The 18,475-nt window shown below is 46.9% G+C and overlaps 1 protein-coding gene across 1 annotated transcript in view; it reads left to right on the top strand.

Annotated features, from left to right (window-relative positions):
• ITIH2 (inter-alpha-trypsin inhibitor heavy chain 2) overlaps nucleotides 1-18,475 on the top strand; it is a 40,712-nt gene that overhangs the window by 6,280 nt on the left and 15,957 nt on the right. The window contains exons 2-9 of the mRNA XM_006213131.4: nucleotides 6,541-6,720; nucleotides 8,380-8,454; nucleotides 10,299-10,331; nucleotides 11,655-11,824; nucleotides 12,446-12,550; nucleotides 15,024-15,186; nucleotides 16,655-16,762; nucleotides 17,428-17,556. Coding sequence (XP_006213193.2) covers nucleotides 6,637-6,720; nucleotides 8,380-8,454; nucleotides 10,299-10,331; nucleotides 11,655-11,824; nucleotides 12,446-12,550; nucleotides 15,024-15,186; nucleotides 16,655-16,762; nucleotides 17,428-17,556 — 867 coding nt within the window. The 5' untranslated portion in view covers nucleotides 6,541-6,636. The remainder of the gene's footprint in view (nucleotides 1-6,540; nucleotides 6,721-8,379; nucleotides 8,455-10,298; nucleotides 10,332-11,654; nucleotides 11,825-12,445; nucleotides 12,551-15,023; nucleotides 15,187-16,654; nucleotides 16,763-17,427; nucleotides 17,557-18,475) is intronic.

Genomic DNA, 18,475 nt, shown 5'->3' with positions numbered 1-18,475 from the left:
GTTTTTGGAGAGGAACGTTGCATAGTTGCTCTGGTGACAGTTGGTGAATGCTTATGCAGTGTCATGACAGGAAAGTGCCTTATTATTATTTCAGAATGACAGGGGAGTTCATATCCACCCACTGCCTGCTCAGTGTTTGACTTTCAAGTTCTTGATCCCCTGTTTAGCCCAAGGGCCTGGGGATCAAAAATAGGTGAGCACCTTACGCCATCTAGTGGAGACACGTATAAAACATCTCCCATGAGTTAACTCGGCATTTCAGATCCGAACCATCCCAGCGCCACTTTGGATAGACTTGTGAATCACAATAAAAAAAAAAAAACAGACACTTCCAATAAAGCAGAAATCATTCTTCCAGACTCTCCAAGACTGTTTCTTCCTTCTGCCTGATTCTGTACAACGTCTTCCTACTGAAAACACATCCCTGCCCCCCACCCCCACTCCCGTGTTTCCTAGAAGAGACTACTATGCTGAGCATTTGACCCCAAAGATTTATTTCCTTCACAGGGAGGTGAAGGGGCTCCCGGCAAAGTCACAAAGGGCTGCTGGCTGGGTGCCTGCCTAAGGGAGGGGTGCAGGGCATGATGGGAAGTACAGATTCCTGATTCATAGACAACTTTTGTCAGCCACTCTCCTTTTCTGTCGATGTCAGTGCTGTCTGAACGTGCTGGTCCACGCTTGGTGGGAAGTTCAAGGGACTCCCCAGATTTCTGCAAATTCCAGGCCTGATTCTTATGGTAATATCTGCTTTTTGTCCTGCTGAACCCCAGTCTCAGTTCTAGCTTTCCTCTGGGGGTGGACATTATTCTACCCCAAAACCCAGCTTCCTTCCACTGCCAGGCACCAGGAAAGACTGCAGTTCCCCGCCCCACAGAAATAAAGCCTGGCCATGTGCCTTCTTCTGGGTGATGAACTATGACTTCCAAATCCCATGCTCCTAATTTATCCCTCCCCTCCTTTCCCCTTTGGTAACCATAAGTTTGTTTTCTATGTCCATGGGTCTGTTTCTGTTGTGTAAATAAGTTCATTTGTATTATTTTTTTAAGATTCCACATATAAGTGATATCATATGATATTTGTCTTTCTCTGTCTGACTTACTTCACTTAGTGTGATCATCTGTAGGTCCATCCATGTTGCTGCAAATGGCATTATTTCATTCTTTTTTATGGCTGAATAGTATTCCGTTGTGAATGGAAGTCCATTCCATTCCATACAACACATCTTCTTTATCCAGTCATCTGTGGATGGGCGTTCAGGTTGCTTCCATGTCTCGGCTGTTGTAAAAGTGCTGCTGTGAACATTGGGGTGCTTGTATCTTTTTGAATTGGAGTTTCCCCCAGATATATGTCCAGGAGTGGGATTGCTGGATCATATGGTAAGTCTGTTTTTAGTTTTTTAAGGCCACGAGTTTTAGAATGCCATTTATTACCACAAAATTCACTCCTTAGAGTTAACACCAATCTATTCATCAAAGCTTTCCTGCTTGGATTTGTTCAGACAACGCATTCTGTAATTAAGCAATTGAACACCCATTCCCTTCTCATTTTCCACCTCATCCATGATGAGCACATTAGAATCAATCCGTGCCTGTAAGGTATCTGGGTCTCCAGTCTAGAAACACGGCGCTAAAAAGAAGTGAAATTAGTTCAGTTGAGCACTGCATAATCACTGATCCTTTAGGCAGTAAATTGCCCTTTGCCGTTCACAAGCTCACAAATCAAGGGGAAGAATTCGGCATGTTAATGGATTATTATGTGTGTGTGACCAGCCCCTGGCTCTGCTGACAAATTGGTCCCCCTCTAACTGCCTGACTAGGCTTGGATCCACATCTCTGGTTTGGACCCGAGCCAACGTCAGCACACACAGTATTGCTCCTCCTGCCTCCTGACCCTTGAGGATGTCTTCCCAGCACTCTCTCAGCTTCCCGTGGTTTTCAGGCTCCTGCCTCCTGTGCACGCACCCTCCTAGGAGTCAGAGCCCAGGATGGCCCACCCAGCCCGCAGCCCCACGGGGGCTCCTCGTCACCCTGTGCCTCCCCCTTGATGCCTGTCCCACAGACTCTCGCGAGCCTCAGTCCTCAGACCTCTTCCCGCACACACGACTTTGCCAAAGTGCGTCCTTTTCAAGAGCTCTCAAACCGTCTTTTGAATAGTTTCATTCATTCATACCTATTTTTTCCAAAATAAAGTCAGCTTCGAGCTCTCCAACCTATAATTTATAGAGTTTAAATGTTTTCCTTTCTGGAAATTGAGGTAACCCAGTGGTGATCAACTAGACTTTGATTTTTTAAAAAGGGAAGTAGGAAAGAATACAGTGTAGAAAACAATGAAAAAAGGAAGGAAGGAAGGAGGAAAGAAAGAAAGAAGGAAGGAAGGAAGGAAGGAAGGAAGGAAGGAAGGAAGGGGAGCAAAGGGAAGTGAAGGGAAGGGAAGGAAATCTGTGGAGGAAACAGACCTGCTCCATTTTGAGCCCCATCTGAACTAAAACAAGCTGATAAGAGTCAGATACAGCTGTTTGTAAGTTAGTTCACCTTTGACTTTGGATTCTTAAAAACCTGCTCTTTCGCAATGACAGACCTAGAGCTGGGTTTTATAAACGTGCAGTAGTTCTCACCACACCGTTAGCTAAGCCACCATGATGTACACTCAGAGCCAGGAATCTCAAGTCCATTGATATTCCTGCGAATTCTCATTGAGCCCTAGGTGAGTTATTCTTTGATTTGAACATTATAAAGTACACTGATTTTTTTCCCCTCTTTGATTTCCTACTGATCCTCACGGCTGTGAGCGTGAATGTTCTCGCGGCATTTGCGGTGCTGATTTCCATGCTATGAATCGGGAGCGCGTAGGTAACCGAGGTTACTTTTCGTTCACCAGTTCCCGCTGCCCAGGCCAGAGGCTGGTGGAGGGGCCCCAGGTGCGGGGCCCAGGGCTCTGAATACACGCCTGCCCGGATCGGGAGCCTGGTGCTTCTGAACATCCAGAGAGATCAAACGTGGTGTTTTATTCCCAAGACCTTGGAACCTGCAGATAGGCTATCAGCAGAAAAAGAGGAGAGTGACCCTGGCTGCGCTTAGTTTGACTTGTCCTGAGGTCATTCCGAGTATCAGATTGCAGTCACCGGAGCTGCAGTGATCGAAGGAAGGGGCCCGGATTTTGGAAATCATGCTTAGCTTTGAAGAACATGCTGTAAGGTCTTAATTGTCGTTATTTGGAATATTGAGAGCTAAATAACACGATAGGAAAATATTTTGAAAAGTACAGTGTACGGGAGGAAAGGATTACTACTCTTGTGCCCAGGCCCCCTCCCGACACTGATCCATTCAAGTCGGTGTTAATACTTAGGTGCCAGTTATGTTCAAAGGCTCTGCTGAGTGCGGCGCCGGGCGCCGGGCACGTGGTGGGCTGTCTATGAAGAGAGTTGGGTGAAGGGATGTGCCGTCTCTGCATCTGAGAAAGTTTAGCAAGACCTCTAACCCAGCTTGCTGTGGAGCTGGAGTGGTGGGTTGCAGCTCTGCCCCTAAATGACACAAGTGATGGATGTCACCAGAGGGATCTGCAGCTCTGCCCCCAAATGACACGAGTGATGGATGTCACCAGAGGAATCTGCAAATGTTGGTGGGCTTGGAAAGATGGACAGGATTTTCATAGATCAGCATTGGAGGAAAAGGTGGCGACTCCAGGCAGAGGGAACTGTGTTGGGGAAAGCCCTTGACTGAAAGGTTTGAGGGTGAACAGATGGTCTGGCTTCAAGGTGTGTAAGGTGCTTGAAGGAGTTTGGGAGACCAGGCTGAAAAGAGAGTTGCTGGCTGAGAGCCTGGACTACCGTGAAAATCAGTCTTGGCTGGATCCTCTGGAGAAAGAGAGGAGGGACTTGGGAGCAGGGGTATCAGCTTCGGAGCTGCTCTCGGATGCTGCTTCAGCCGTGGTGTGAGCATTCTGGATTCAGAAACGGCAGCCAAGAAGTCCTCTAGAAGACATCGCTAAGGTTGCAGAAAATGAATGAGTGGAATGGAAGTGGGAAGGGAGAGGAAATGCAATCGGTACCAGCTGGCATGTCCCCAGAAACGCTCACCACGTTTACTCGTAGCTGAGACCAAGCATTTGGGTAACAAAACCAAATCATCATAGACACTCCGACCCCAAGCCACCTTCATTTGCAGCAAACGCTGCTCTACCACCAACTAACAGATGTACCAGTTTAGCTTAGATCTTTATTTTATTTAAACAAAATGGGGGGGCATGTCAAACAAGGCATTTTCTTTACTCCGCCAAGTTTACCGTTATTCGTTGCTGAGAATAATTTTAACTGATTTGAAACTGATTTTTTTTTGCTTTTTGGATTTCTTTTTAATTGTTTAATTATGAAAGATTCCAGAGAAAACTTTAAAAACATACACGCTTAGTGGAAGCAACCTAAGTGTCCATGGCAGGATGAATGGGTGAAGTGTGGTATATACATAACCACAGGCTGTTACATTCAGCCTTTAGAAAAAAAAAAAAAAAGAAGGAAATCCTGACACAGGCTGCAGCAGGGCTAAACTGTGAGGACATGATGCGAAGTGAAATAAGCCAATCACAAAAGGACACATGTAGTTCCACGTACGTGAGGTGTCTAAAGTAATCACACAGACACAGAAAGTCGAAAGGAGAGTAATGGTTTCTGGGGAGGAAGAGAGGGGAGTTACTGTTCAGTGAGGACAGGGTTTTAGTTTTGCAAGATGAACAAGTTCTGGAGAGGTACTTCACAACAGTGGGCACACAGTTCATAGTCTTAGATTTAATTCTCTCTCCTGACTTTCTTTTTATTGTGATTGGCTATGGCATCTCTTTTAACCTGATTCCATCCTCGTAACTGCCGTTTCCAAGTTTTGGAATAAATGAGATAGATTTTAATGCTCAACATTCAGTCTTTTTTTTTTCTCTTAGAGATAAAGTGTGATTCTTAGAGAAAGCGTATGGTCGAGCATTTTTTAAAAATCATCATAATCTTACAGACAAATTTAATCTATTTGCATCTTATACTACATTTGAACCAACACTATTTTGGGTATGTGCTTAGATGTAACAAAATTGCGGTTTTTAAAAGATCATCCTGAATATTTTAATATGTCAGTTTATCTTTTTTGGCGTTGTTTTTGCTTTTCTCTTTTCACTTGCGTTATTTTGGGGATAAACTTAAAACGATTTCCCTTTAAACAAAATCAGAAGGCAGTTTCAGAGAACTGACCTATTTGTCCTGGGGTCAGTGTGGACCTCACACCGAGTGTCTAAGATGCAGGGAAACTGGCTTAGACAGCATGGATCTGGTGGAAACAGCCTTACATCACCAGGCTTCAAAGGTCATAGCAGACTTCTTGTTTTCATGCGGGTGCAAGTTCCCCTGTGTGAGTGAACCTTTAGAGGGTAGAGGTTTCAGCCACAGGTCCTTGACCAGCTCCCAGACCAGGGAACCTCGGGCAGGAGGCCACAGCTCCATCCTGGGGAAGGAGACTGCCAGAGAGCTGACCACACTGGGTCCACAGCACGACCCAGTGCAAGCAGGTGTCTGGAGTTGAGGCTCAAGGAAAAGTCTTGCCAGGTAGACTGGTCGCCCAGCGTGGAGACTGCAGGTATAAACTGGTCTGAATTCACACCTGTTACACCATCCCAGAGATGGACCACTGGTTTCCTCTCCTGGACGTGGTCACTGGGTGCAAAGGCTTTGATATCAGGCTGACCTTGAAGGGAGTCTCCACTTGCCACCTGCGAGATGGGAAATCAGTTACTTAACCTTATCCTCCTTGATGGCGAATGAAGATAAACGTAGTATGCACCTCGTGTGGCCCTTTTATAGTTAAAAAAAAAAAGAATGAAAGTCCATGCAAGTAAAATTGCCTGACATCAGGGAGGGCTCAATGAATCCTTTGACATTGTAATTAGGATTCACGACCACGAACGGTAAGTGGGGGCGAGGCTGGGCTTTTCCTGATTCTGGGACTGGAGAGAATTGATCTTCCACTGACCTAAGTGAGGCTGACCACCCCACACCTGCTGCTTGCCCAGTTCTTTTATAGAATAGGCTTCTCAGTTATCAAAGGGAGAGGGGAAAACTCTGCCAACAAACGCTTTGAGCCGAAAACCATGGGGTTTTTTTTTCTCCCACTTTTCCTAAATTCCTCCTGTTTTCACTGAAACCAAAGGATGTTGTTCCCAGCGACTTGTCAACTTTAGCTTTTCTCTCTCTGACTCGATCTCTCAGTAAAGTTCCTCACCTGGTCTTTCAGAGCGGGTGGCACTGATCTTTAGGTCTCTCTGATTTTCAGATGAACAGGAATCAGCCAAAGTGGGGGCGGGGGGGAGGTACGAAGAAAGCATGGCCCACCCATCCGCCCCGGACTTGCTCTCACCGCCCGGTGATGCCTCCGGGTCTGCTGTTTGAATAACCTCTGGGCGTCTGATCCACCCCTGCAGCTTCAGTTTGAACTCCAGGACAAATATTTGTCTGGTTTTGGAACAAAGTTTGAGAGCTCTTGTCTTCTCTTTTCTGCTTTTTAAAAGCCAGCTGTCCGGCTCTGTCCCCCGAACGTGGGTCAGTGAGCGGTGGGATTCTCCCCAGACCCTGCCCGGGAGCGCTGGGCGCGGCCGCCCGGCACCATGAAGGGACTCACGTGCTTCCTGGTCTGGTTCCTTCTCTCTGAAGCACGAGGCTTCGAAATCCCCACCAATGGACTTTCAGAAGTAAGTACTTCCTGAAGACTCCTTGCCATCAGACCTGTACGTTCACTTAGTAAATTGCCTGTTGCTTGTACATTCGTGATAAAATTCATCTGAGTAGAAGTGTTCACTGTTAACGGTGGGAGGGGGTTGGCTCAGGGTCCTGGGGTCCCTGGGGCCCCCAGTATCTCCATTAAAATATAAACACACCTAATTACCTTCCCTCCCCCAGAAAGAAGTGCTCATTGTTATAGTTACTGGAACATGTATTTATACTTTAAAGCATTAATGGATTCTGCATGAGAATCAAATCCATGGTCTGGCCCCGTAGGGTGGCAGGTATGGAGGACAGCCAGTCCCTCCTTATCTGAAGAATGGGGATAATAATTGAACTAACCCAAAAAGTTTTGCTGCAAGAATCAAGTGACATATGTAAACTACCTAGCACAGTGCAAGCCCCAGGAGGGACTCATAATCACTAGCTGCACGGCTATTGTTATGAACTTACAAGAGTGCAGGAAAAGCCATTTTCAAAGCACTGTTGTTTTTCACACCTAAGTGAACAATGATTTCCAAATTAAGGGCACTTTAAACATCTCTGTTAAAGGGAGGGTAGCGGGGTTGGAAAGGGATAAATTGGGAGTTCGAGATTTGCAGATGCTAACTACTGTATATCAAATAGATAAACAACAAGTTTATACTGTATAACACAAGGAACTATATTCAATATCTTGTGATAACCTTTAATGAAAAAGAATATGACAACGAGTGTATGTCTGTATATGTATGACTGGGACATTGTGCTGTGCACCAGAAATTGACACAACGTTGTAAACTGACTTGACTTCAATAAAAAAGAATGCAAATTTTTTTTTAAAGGAGGGAGATTGGGCAAGTGGGCTGGCAGAGTGCAGGAGTTACTCCCTGGGAGCTCGAGGTCACTGCTTCAGACCCTTGGGCCTCCTCAGGGTAACGAGAGTCTTGAATTGAGTCATCCTGAAAATCACACAAGAGCTATTTTGCTGCCGGAGGAGCAGCCTGTGTTATGGGAATATCCTGGGAGACGCAGCAGCTTGTGATGCAGCGTGGATTGCCTACAAAAATGCCAAAGAGCAGGATGGCATATTTGCAAGGGAAAAAAAATTGCTCTGTCTGCTTAGAAACTATCGTATTTTCCGACACTTTAAAAACCACCAGAGTGTGTTGGAAATCTCCTTGGCGGAGCCAGGAATTGAAGCCAAGACATCCAAATGTGTTTGTGCTTTTTCAGGCACTAACTGGTATTCCCTTCTGAATCAACAATTGTAACTGGATGGGTAAAGGTTCGCGTTTGTCTGCTTAGACACCGCCGAGGCCCCCAAGATCTACCCCGTGCTCACCCCGCACCTGCTTGGTCCCTGGGTTTCTGTAACCCCTGTACCTGTTAACTGGATGCCTAACTGTCTTTAGGCAAACTCAAAAATGAACTCCTGCATGCAACAAATTTGAAGATATTAACTTCCGTTTCCTCACCTCTGAGACATAACTAGCAAACAAATATATTAAAGAAATCATCATATTAAAAAATGAGTTTGCCCAGAGATATGGAAAAATCAGACAAAATCATACATTGAATACGGTATACCTGTCAGCAACTGCTTCTTTTTTGTTAATCGAAGTAAACATCCTAAATTCTTTTTTAAGTTTGCAGAGTATGGAGAGCTTGTGGAAGTGGCCCCAGGCGAATTTCAAGTTGCGCTGGAAACCCGTCGGCATCAGGTACAGTAAGTTCAGGTACATCGGTTCCAAAAGGGAAACTAAGTCAACGAGATCATGACTGAAGACAGAAGAAAAGGACTGAGATGCATTTTGCTAGATTTTCTCAAGAGCTTGTATCTTAGTGCAATGGCATTACATCCAGGGGGAATCACGGTCAAGGTGAAATAAAGTGAAACCTCCACGCAGCTGTCTGTTAGCCTCCACACTGTAAGGGTCACCTTGGTCCCTTAAAGAACACATGGCTACGTGTTTTCTTCGAAGTTTAAGATTATGGGATGGTTTTACTGCCTTGTAGGGAGGAATTACTCCTTAGGAGGACATTTCTCACCCCAGCGGTGGCAGACGCCTCTTACTACAGGCGTATATCCTCCCCCGCTGGTCACTACTGTCTGGGGAGTAGCTCACAGAACACAGGGGACCAGGCTGCGCTGGTAGCTGCATCCCAGAGACCAGCAGCATCACAGACAAAATCTTCTAACTCACAGAGATGAGTTCTCTAGGGGGCTTCTCCCACGTAGAGCCCATGTGCTAAAAAAAAAAAAAAGAGGTATTTGTGGAAGCAACGCTAAGCTGACCTATGACATGTTTTATGTGGGGATGAATTTGACCTGCTACAAGTCCATGTGTTTTGTGGACTGATGATGTTAAAACCCAATCGGCAAGCCCTCATGTCAGGGTCTCCCGCTGAAAGAGGAAACTTAGTCGTTGAGAACGGCATTTAAAAAGCCCAAAAGGAGGCAACTGCTGGCCTCACTAGGGTGCAAAACACCCCCTAACATTTCAGTTCACCCCAAATCAGACAAGCTAAGCTTATAACCAATTCTTGCATTATTCTTTAAAAGTCCATCAGACATTAAATGTCCACCCATCACTCAAAAGGCAGTCAGCTTTCCATGCCCCCAGGACAGTCATTCATGTGGCTAATTCCAGAGCACAGGGGTTAGAGTACAGAATTTTCCACCTGCCGTCACCGCACCTGCCTCGGGGCTACACCAACGAGGAGATTCGTTCACGTCTCTGTCCCCACGTAGCTTCATCTAATGAAAGAAACAGACGTGCGTTCCCACTGTCTTGCTGCTATGAAAACACTCAGTCAAGTAGAACAAAGGTGATATATGCCACTCAGCATGAGTTTGGTTGAGTATTTTCATTTAAAAACATTTGGTTTTGGAGGGAGGGTATAGCTCAAGTGGTAGAGGGCATGCTTAGCATGCACAAGGTCCTGGGTTCAATCCCCAACACCTCCTCTAAAATTAAATACATAAGTAAACCTAATTTCCTCCCTCCTAAAAAATTAAATTAAATTAAATCACCCTATTTAAAAATTTGGGTTTTTTTAATTAAAAAAATTTTTTTCCCCTTAACAAAGGCACTGGGGATTGATTGAACCCAGAACCCATGCCAAGCACACGCTTTACCACTGAGCTATAACCCCCATCCGTAAAAATACTTGTTTTGAGGTGGGTGGGTACAGCTCAGTGGTACAGCACGTGCTTAGCATACACAAGGTCCTGGGTTCAATCCCCAGTACCTCCAGTAAAAAAATAAATAAATAACCTAATTACTCCCCTCCCACTTCCAAAAAAATTAAAAGCTCATATTTAAGCATTGAATCAAAGGATGATGGACATGCCACTGCAAAGGGGCTGAGACATCTGTTCACAGAAACAAGCCAGAAAGTAGTATTCAGGACTATTTGATATTTAGGTCTTGGCTCCAGTAAATGAGTTTACTGCTCAGTATGGAAGAAAAAAAATCTTTTTTGACTGAGAGAAAGCAGTTTTTTCCCTCAAGGTAATAAGCAATGCACTTTTGAAGACTGATTCTCCAATTTCCTTTCACAGAGAAGTGTTTCTGGAGAACCTGGAGAAATGGTGGTAAGTTGACTTTGATTTTGTTAAAAATTGATGTTTGAATGACTTTTCTGTTACCTATTATTGAGAAATCGATACAGTGGCCTCCTTCATCTTCATCACTGAGAGCATTTACCTGCCTTACGAAACAGCCCCCTTGCCCAATTCTGTTTGGAAGCGTGCCTAAAATTCAGCATGACAGAGTGCAGTGTGCGCACAGCGGGAGCGATGTCCCCACGAGCTGGAAAGGGCCCTCCTCTTCATTTTCTCAAGTTTTGCCAGACAGCGTAGGTTTCATCCAAGCATGTGTATTTACTCCAGTGTAACAGTTCTGATTTAAAATAGGACCCCTTAAAGGCGTGGTGGGTACAGCTCAGCAGGAGAGTGTGTGCTTGGCGTGCACAATGTCCTGGGTTCAATCCCCAGTGCATGTTAACAAGTTGAAAGGTTTACTCTTGGATGACAAAGTCTGGGGAAAGGACACCCAGTATGGAAATAAACCAAACCTTTCAGAGGAAAAAGTAAAACCTAGTGGGTCGTGTAATTGCCAGAATCTTGAAGAATCTTACCCTCTAGAGGCACCTCCCAAAAGATGCGTGTTTTTAGTAGTACTTTGTCTTTGAGCACATGGATACTGGAGCTGCCTTAAATCAGTAGAGAGGGACCGAGGAAGGAGTTCCAGAGTGTCGGACTGTAGCTCAAACCCGTGAGAATTCCCGTATTTTGTTTTTAGATTTTTTTTTAATAGAGGTACTGGAGATTGAACCCAGGACCTTGTGCATGCTAAGCATACGCTCTACCACTGAGCTATACTCCCACCCCCTCATATTTTGTTTTAATTTGGGAAGGAGAAGAGGACTGGGAGAAGATGAAATTACAATAGATAAGATTGAAGAAAGTAGGTCCCAGTTTGGGACTTTGGGGACCACCCCACCGTGCCCCAGGCAGTGCCCCACTCTGAAGATACAGCCCAGGTCCCCTTCCAACACTGTAACCCCGCATCCTTTCCTTTCCTCTGCTGCGGCATTTTGAAGTTATTTCCTGCACTTACGTAATCCGATCTTGCCTCCCCAGAACCATTTTTCCCCCTTGTATTCTAATTTTTCAAATCATGATTTATAGACTTACAGAGCTGAAAGACATCTCAGGATATCTCACAACAGAGGCAGACTTCTGCCTGCGGGGTCTTCCCAAAAGTTAGGAGGATGCTTAATAACACCTGAGTTGTGTGCTGACCAATGCCTTAGAACTGTTTGTAATAACACGGACCGCTGTTAACACCAAATACATAGTGAGGCTCTGTGTAATTTTCTTTCGAGTACAGTTGTATTTTCTTGCCAATTACAGGGTGATGTGGATCAAGTCACCCTTTCTAGCTATAAAGTCCAGTCTACTATTACTTCTCGGATGGCCAACACCGTCATCCAGGCCAAAGTGGTGAACCACTCCCCACAGCCTCAGAGTGTCGTGTTTGATGTTCAGATTCCCAAAGGAGCCTTCATCTCCAACTTCTCCATGTGAGTAACTCCTCTGTAGAACCAGAAGCTGGATATGCTCTACTCACAGAATTAAGCCCCTCATACCTTGAAGGGACCATGATGGTCAACTGCTCCAAGGGTTCTCACTTTCAGAGCTGTGGACCCACTGCGTATCAAGAGCCATCTTGCGGGGGAGGGGTGTAGCTCAGTCGTAGAGCATGTGCTTAGCAGGCACGAGGTCCTGGGTTCAATCCCCAGTGCCTCCATTTAAGGAAAAGAAGAATCATCATGTGCATGGGTCCCTGGCATTTGTTTCTGTTCAAAGGAACAGAATTTGTGAAGGATTTGCTTTTCTTCTCTAATAAATTAAAGTCAACTTCAGCCTGTCTCTATGGTAACAACCTCCCACTTACTTGGGGAGAGAAAAATACATGGCGCTGCCCTGGCTTAGGGGGAACCACACACAAGTGCATGTGGAGCCGCGCAGAGTCACCTACTGGGTATGTGCCCGGGCGTGGGACGGCTGGATCATAGGGTAAAGCTATTTTCAGATTTTTAAGGAATCTCTGTACTGCTTTCCACAATGGCCACACCACTGATGTTTGCTTGTGGTGCTAAGACTACCATTTGGACCAAGCATGGGCCCTCTGTCATTTTCAGGACTGTGAACGGCATGACGTTTACCAGCTCCATTAGGGAGAAATCTGCGGGCCGAGCCCTCTACTCACAGGCGAGAGCACAAGGCAAAAGTGCAGGACTGCTGAGGTAAGGGGGGGTCCGCACAGCCGGGCTCCTCTCCCACTGCTGCCCGCCTCAGCCCCATCCCCTCCACGGCGGGCCAGCCTCCAGCAAGCGCAGAACCTGGTCGCAGGTGGGAGAACGGGGAATCGCCGGTTTCCCAAGGCCTCCTGCAGCACCTGAGCTGCGGGTGCTCTCACAGCCGCCCCCCAGGCAGCGCGGCGTGCACGTGGAGGGCGCTCTGTGGCTAAACGTGGCTGCCAGCAGAGCACACAGAGGCCGTGCGGATCCTCTGCCGACCCGGGCCCAGCACTGCCCACCTCTGCAGAGAGAAGGGTTTGGAATTTGCTGTAATGATTTTTTTTTCTGCCTTATTTTTATGGGGCGGCACCCTTTCCAGCATCAGTTGCTCAGTGTAGATTCTGTTTACTTTTTTTTACCCCTTATAGTCTTAACTAAGACACCGGGAATGGCAGACCACCCTCAAAGAGGCAGCCTCTCCACAGGAAGTGTCAAAGGAGTGTTCACCGGTCCTCACTGCGTATCTAATCTCCTCCCAGAGCCTACATGTGTCTTCCTTCCTATTCCTCCTCTGCATCCCAAAGTTCCCTTCAGCTGAGTTTCCTTCCATTTCGTTCATGTGTTCATTCATTCAAAAAATGCATTGAATGTCAACACTGCACCCCGTTCTGTCAGAGGTGACAGTGACACCACAACGAACACTGTCAGGCCAGTGGGGAGACAGCTCAGAGCCTGCATTGTATAGATGATTGTCATGTGTGTAACACACAGGTGACTTCTTATGTGTAACATACATGTGACTTCATGTATGTAACATACAGGTGACTTCATGTATGTAGTGGACAGGTGACTATCTTATCTATAACATATAGGTGACTGTCTCATATATAACATAGAGGTGACTGTCTTATATGTAACACACAGGTCGTATATATAACATACAGGTGGCTGTCATGTAGATAACATAGAAGTGACTATAATATATAATATATAAGTGACTATCATATATAACATATAAATGACTAGTATAACATAGGAGACTATAATGTAAATAACATATAGGTGACTATATATTATATAGGTGATATAGGTGACTAATATATATAAGTGGCCATAATATATATAACATACAGGTGACTATCGTATATATAACATATAAATGACTGTAATGTGTAAAACACATAGGTGACTATAATATATGTAACCTATAGCTGACTATAGTATATATAATATACAAGGGGGTGGTATAATGGTGCAATGCACTAATGTAGAGAGGGTGCCAAACCCTTCAGGGGTCCCAAGGACCAAAGGAACAATTCCATCTGGGGGTCCAGAACGTCGTCACAGAAGAGCTGATGCTTGCGCTGAGCCCGGAGAGATGAGCAGACTTCAGCCAGGAGAGAGGACAGGTTAGCCCAGGCCGAGGGGACACCCCCAGCATGGACCCAGGTTCCTCAGGTCTTTAATCTTGAAGTATCGTTTTGCCTTCTGTACTCGTCGCCTTGACCACAGCATCCACCCACGTATTACTTCTTCAGTCCACAGAGATGTGTTTGTAGCAGAGACTCTTCCAGGTACTGCAGATATGACAGAGAAGGAGCCCACGCGCCAGCCGGCCCCCTAGATAACTCAGCCTCTCACCGCACGTGCTACTCCTAAGCTCCGTGTGTCTTTTTCTCCAGCTGTCCAGTATCCCAAGCTCATCACGGTATTTCCCTGATCCCAGATGAGCTGGCTGTGCAGTCTCACCTTGCTTATTTAGCCATTTAATTTTTTTTAAAAAGTCACTCATTGTTTATCCCAGTGCTCAGATAGTTTTCTCTTTAAAACCATCAACACCTCAAGATTGACGATCACATTGGACTTGGTGTGTGTGGGACTAATGCTGGCCTCATGCTGGAAATAACGAATAATGCTGGTTTCATGCTGGAAATCATAACTGGCCTAATGCTGGAAATACATATTCAATTTGATGAAACAGTAGATGTCTTCTTTCTGAAGACGTTCAAAAATATAAAGAACCCTTAGAATGAGTCTCACAAGCAGTAGAAGAAATGCGAGCTGTCTTTGGAGTCGATTAAACTTGGGTTTGAGTCCTGCCCTTACAGTCGACTCGCTGCGTGGTCTAGAGAAGATTCCTTACCCTTCGTGAGCCACGTCGCTTACCATCTGATGGATGAGGGTATTGGTATCCATCCTGCAGAGCTGCTGTAATAGAAATGATCTGTGTCAAGTTCCTGGCACATAGTAGGGGGTCAATAACTGGTAGCTCTTTGCAGGTGACCCCCAAATCTGTAAGAAGCTCTGGAAGAAAAAGATCAGGTAGGGGAGGAGAGAGAAATTCCAGGTTGGTGGAATGAAAGTTGCCTAGAAGCTGCAGTCACCTCTGAGCAGGTTGACAGCCCAGGGAGGTCCCGTCACCCTCTGCATAGATTCTGCATGTGATGACTTACGGGGGGCGTGGGGTTCACATCTTTAGGAGCAGAGCTCTTGACATGGAGAACTTCAAAACCGAAGTGAACGTCCTCCCCGGATCAGAGGTGCAGTTTGAGCTTCATTACCAGGAAGTGAAGTGGAGGAAGCTGGGCTCCTATGAACACAGGCTCCCCCTGCACCCGGGACGGCTGGCCAAACACATGCAGGTGAGCATCTTGTGCAGAGCGTGCGGTGACGCCACCCTCATGGGGCCCCTGTCCCCAGTCTGTACTCTGTCTGTCTCCACTCTTTGTGGTGTTCGATGCCACTCAACGCTGCAGGACAGGGCGGTGTGCAGAAAAGACTATGGGTTTGGAGTCAACCAGACCCCTTCTCTACTGATTTCAATGCTGGCTCCTCTCCTTCTTAGCTGTCTCGGTCTCCCGTGGCTGCGGTGACAAAGGACCACACACACTGCGTGGCTTAAAACAGCAGTAATGTGTCCTCTCGCGGCTCTAGAGGAAAGAAATCTGAAAGCAAGGACCTGGCAGGGCCACGGTCCTGAAAGCTCTCGGGAAGAGTGTTTTTTGCTGCTTCTGGTGTCTGCAAGCTGCTAGCATTCCTTGATGTGTGGCCTCGTGGCCACTTCACTCCAATCGCTGCCTCTCCGGTCACGTCACCTCCTCCCCTGAGTGTCTCAAGTCTCTCTCTGTCTTGCTCCTGTAAGAACACTTGTCACTGGATTTAGGGCCCCCTGGGCAGTACAGGTTGATCTCATCTCTAGGTCCTTTATCGCATTTGCAAAGACCCTTTTTCCAAATCAGGTAGCGGCCACAGGTTGCAGGGATTTGATCTAGACATACATTTTTTAGGGGGGCCACCATTCAACCCATTACCCTCGCCTTCTGACATGTGTCAGGTTATCCTGAGTCTCAGTTTTCCCATCTGTGAAAAAGGTACTCAGCACACGTACATGCCTTGGTTATAAGTGAGACGAGCTTGTGGAAATAGCTGGCAAGTCGTTGGAGCTCAGTGAATGCTGAGTCAGTGGTCTTCCTCTGCACCACGTTCCCCACGTGGCACCCCAACTATCATCACCTCAGGAGAGCAATGCCTGGGGCATCGCACTGTCTACCATTTTGAACTCGCCTTTGCTGTAATTGTCACCTCTTGCCGTAAGAACTAAGCTTCACTTTTCTTGGCTCGACATGTGACATCACATGAACATCTGTGTACGACAGATCTGGAAGAAACCCAGGGAAGTGCACAATTCAACCTACTCTCCATTTGGCAGCTAGGAGGTGAAGCAGGTAGGTTGTGAATTGCTCATAGATGGAGAAGGTGGAAGGAGATGAATGGATCATGGTAAAATTTTCATTCCATTCTTATAAATACAAATGAATAGGATAGGATAGGTTAGAATAGAATAGAATAAAAGGAATTAAATCCCAGAGAAGTGAAGACATTGAAGGGGAGGACTGATTTGCCCAGAGGGTCTTTGGCCTCCATGGTGAGATGCATCATATCCCACAGAATGTAAAGGGCGTGCAGAAGTGATCGTGAACCCATGTTGGGTCTTCTTTGAGAAATCTCAAAGATGAGAAGAAGAGTGGAGGACTTAGTCGTTGTACCTCTTGTTCAAAACCCCTTGAAAGATGTTTTAATGCTTTGAGTCATTTTCTTTCCCACCTCTAGGTAGATGTGCGGATCATTGAGCCTCAGGGACTGAGATTTCTTCATGTTCTGGACACCTTTGATGGGCATTTTGATGGAGTTCCGGTCGTATCTAAGGGACAGCAGAAGGTACTATGAGCGTTGCATGTCACAGAGTTGAAGTGGCCACGGGCTCGTGGGTTCTGCTGCTTCTCTGGGGGATAGAAAAGTGACCAGGTGCTGAGCTGAGGCGACTATAGGAAGGAACAGGGACCCTTGAGCAAAGTCTAGGGTCTTCCACGGGGTGTACAGGCTACAACTACCGATCGTTCCATTGCATTTTGACCAGTGGCCGTCCACTTTGGAGCTTCATTTCCTCCAAGTCACCCGCTTGAGCAGTAGCTAAAAGACAGCTCTCACATAATACAGAGTGGATTTTTATTCGTCTCAGCAAGAGATGCTCAGCTTAATTCTCTCTCCCTTAATGGCCAATAATAACCACCTTCGGAAAGATCGGAGTCCTCTCAAGACCCTTTCACCAACTCTTTCTAGAGCTGGTAGCCGTTTCTACCGTGGGGGGGAGGGAGGAATTCTTTGACTCTCTTATGAAGGACTGAAACCCGGCCAGCAGCACCTTGGGCTGTTAGTCGCCACTCGCACCCCTTGGGTGGGCCCCCATCAGTGAAGGGGCTGAATGGCCCCGGGCCGTGGGGCCACACCTCTTCTCCTGCGTGTGTGAGAAGGCTCGGCCATCAGCCCGGCACCTGGAGAGGGAGGGAGGCTGAGACCCGCGCACACACCACTCTTCTTTCCAGGCACACGTCACCTTCAAGCCCACGGTAGCACAACAAAGAAAATGCCCCGACTGCTCTGAGACGGCGGTAGACGGAGAGCTGGTGGTGATGTACGATGTGAACAGAGAAGAGAAGGTCGGTGAACTTCAGGTAGGTGAGAGCAGACTTGAGGAGAAGACCTGCCGAAACCAGACCTCTACTTCTCGTTGAGTAACCTGCACCCTCCGCCTCTGGGTGTTCCTAGCTGCCAATGCAAGTGTCAAGGCTGCCAACGTGGGACTAAAATCATATTTCTCTACGCGTCACCAAGCATTTTATGTCAAGATAACTGAATAAGGGTCATTGGGTCTCATGCCCTTGGTCCCAGAAAGGTACTTCTAGGCCTCAAATGAAGAACCATAGAAAATCACAAAATGGGAATTTTAGATGACCATCCAAGGCCCTTTGCAATCAGACTATCAAAGAAGGCACGGAGATTATGTTCCTTGAGAGAGTTCTTGAGTGCTTCCCCTTCCTCTTGTGTCGTGTCTTAGACGAGGGTCTGTCTTTCCCTGCGCTAAGGTCGGAGCCCTTTGAGAGTGTCCAAAAGCCCGTGCTTCTCTCCAGGGCCTGGGAGGTCGGGGGGTGTCCCCAGTCACACAGCCTGCAGCCGGACACTGTCGCGTCCTGGTAGGAGCATCCAAAGGGCAATGGAAAGAGAATGAAGTGAGCCACTCATCAGGGGAAGACAGAGGGTGGTCAGGGATCTAGCCCGAGGGACTGCCTGTCAACTTCAAGTACAATCCAGACTCCCTAGGGTGCAGATGAAGGTCCTTCATGATCTACCCAGTGGCTTCTGTGCCCTGAAGCCTTGAATTCCGGCATTCATGGCACTGAACCACTTACGGCGACCTAGGGATGCCCCAGGGCTACACAGTCTGGAAGTGTCCTCCCCGCCGCACCCCCAGCCCCCATGCTGGCGCGCTGTCTCCAAACTCACACTCAAGTCCAGCGCAGATGCCATTTCCTTGGGAAAGGACCCCGCCCCTCTTCTGAGGTAGACGCACCTCCACTGGGTGTTCTCGGAGCA

The sequence above is a fragment of the Vicugna pacos genome, chromosome 35 (genome assembly GCF_048564905.1).
Source record: "Vicugna pacos chromosome 35, VicPac4, whole genome shotgun sequence".
In the NCBI taxonomy this organism is placed as follows: Eukaryota; Metazoa; Chordata; class Mammalia; order Artiodactyla; family Camelidae; genus Vicugna; species Vicugna pacos.
Note: the sequence above shows the minus strand (reverse complement) of the source record. Positions and strands in the feature narration are given on the sequence as shown.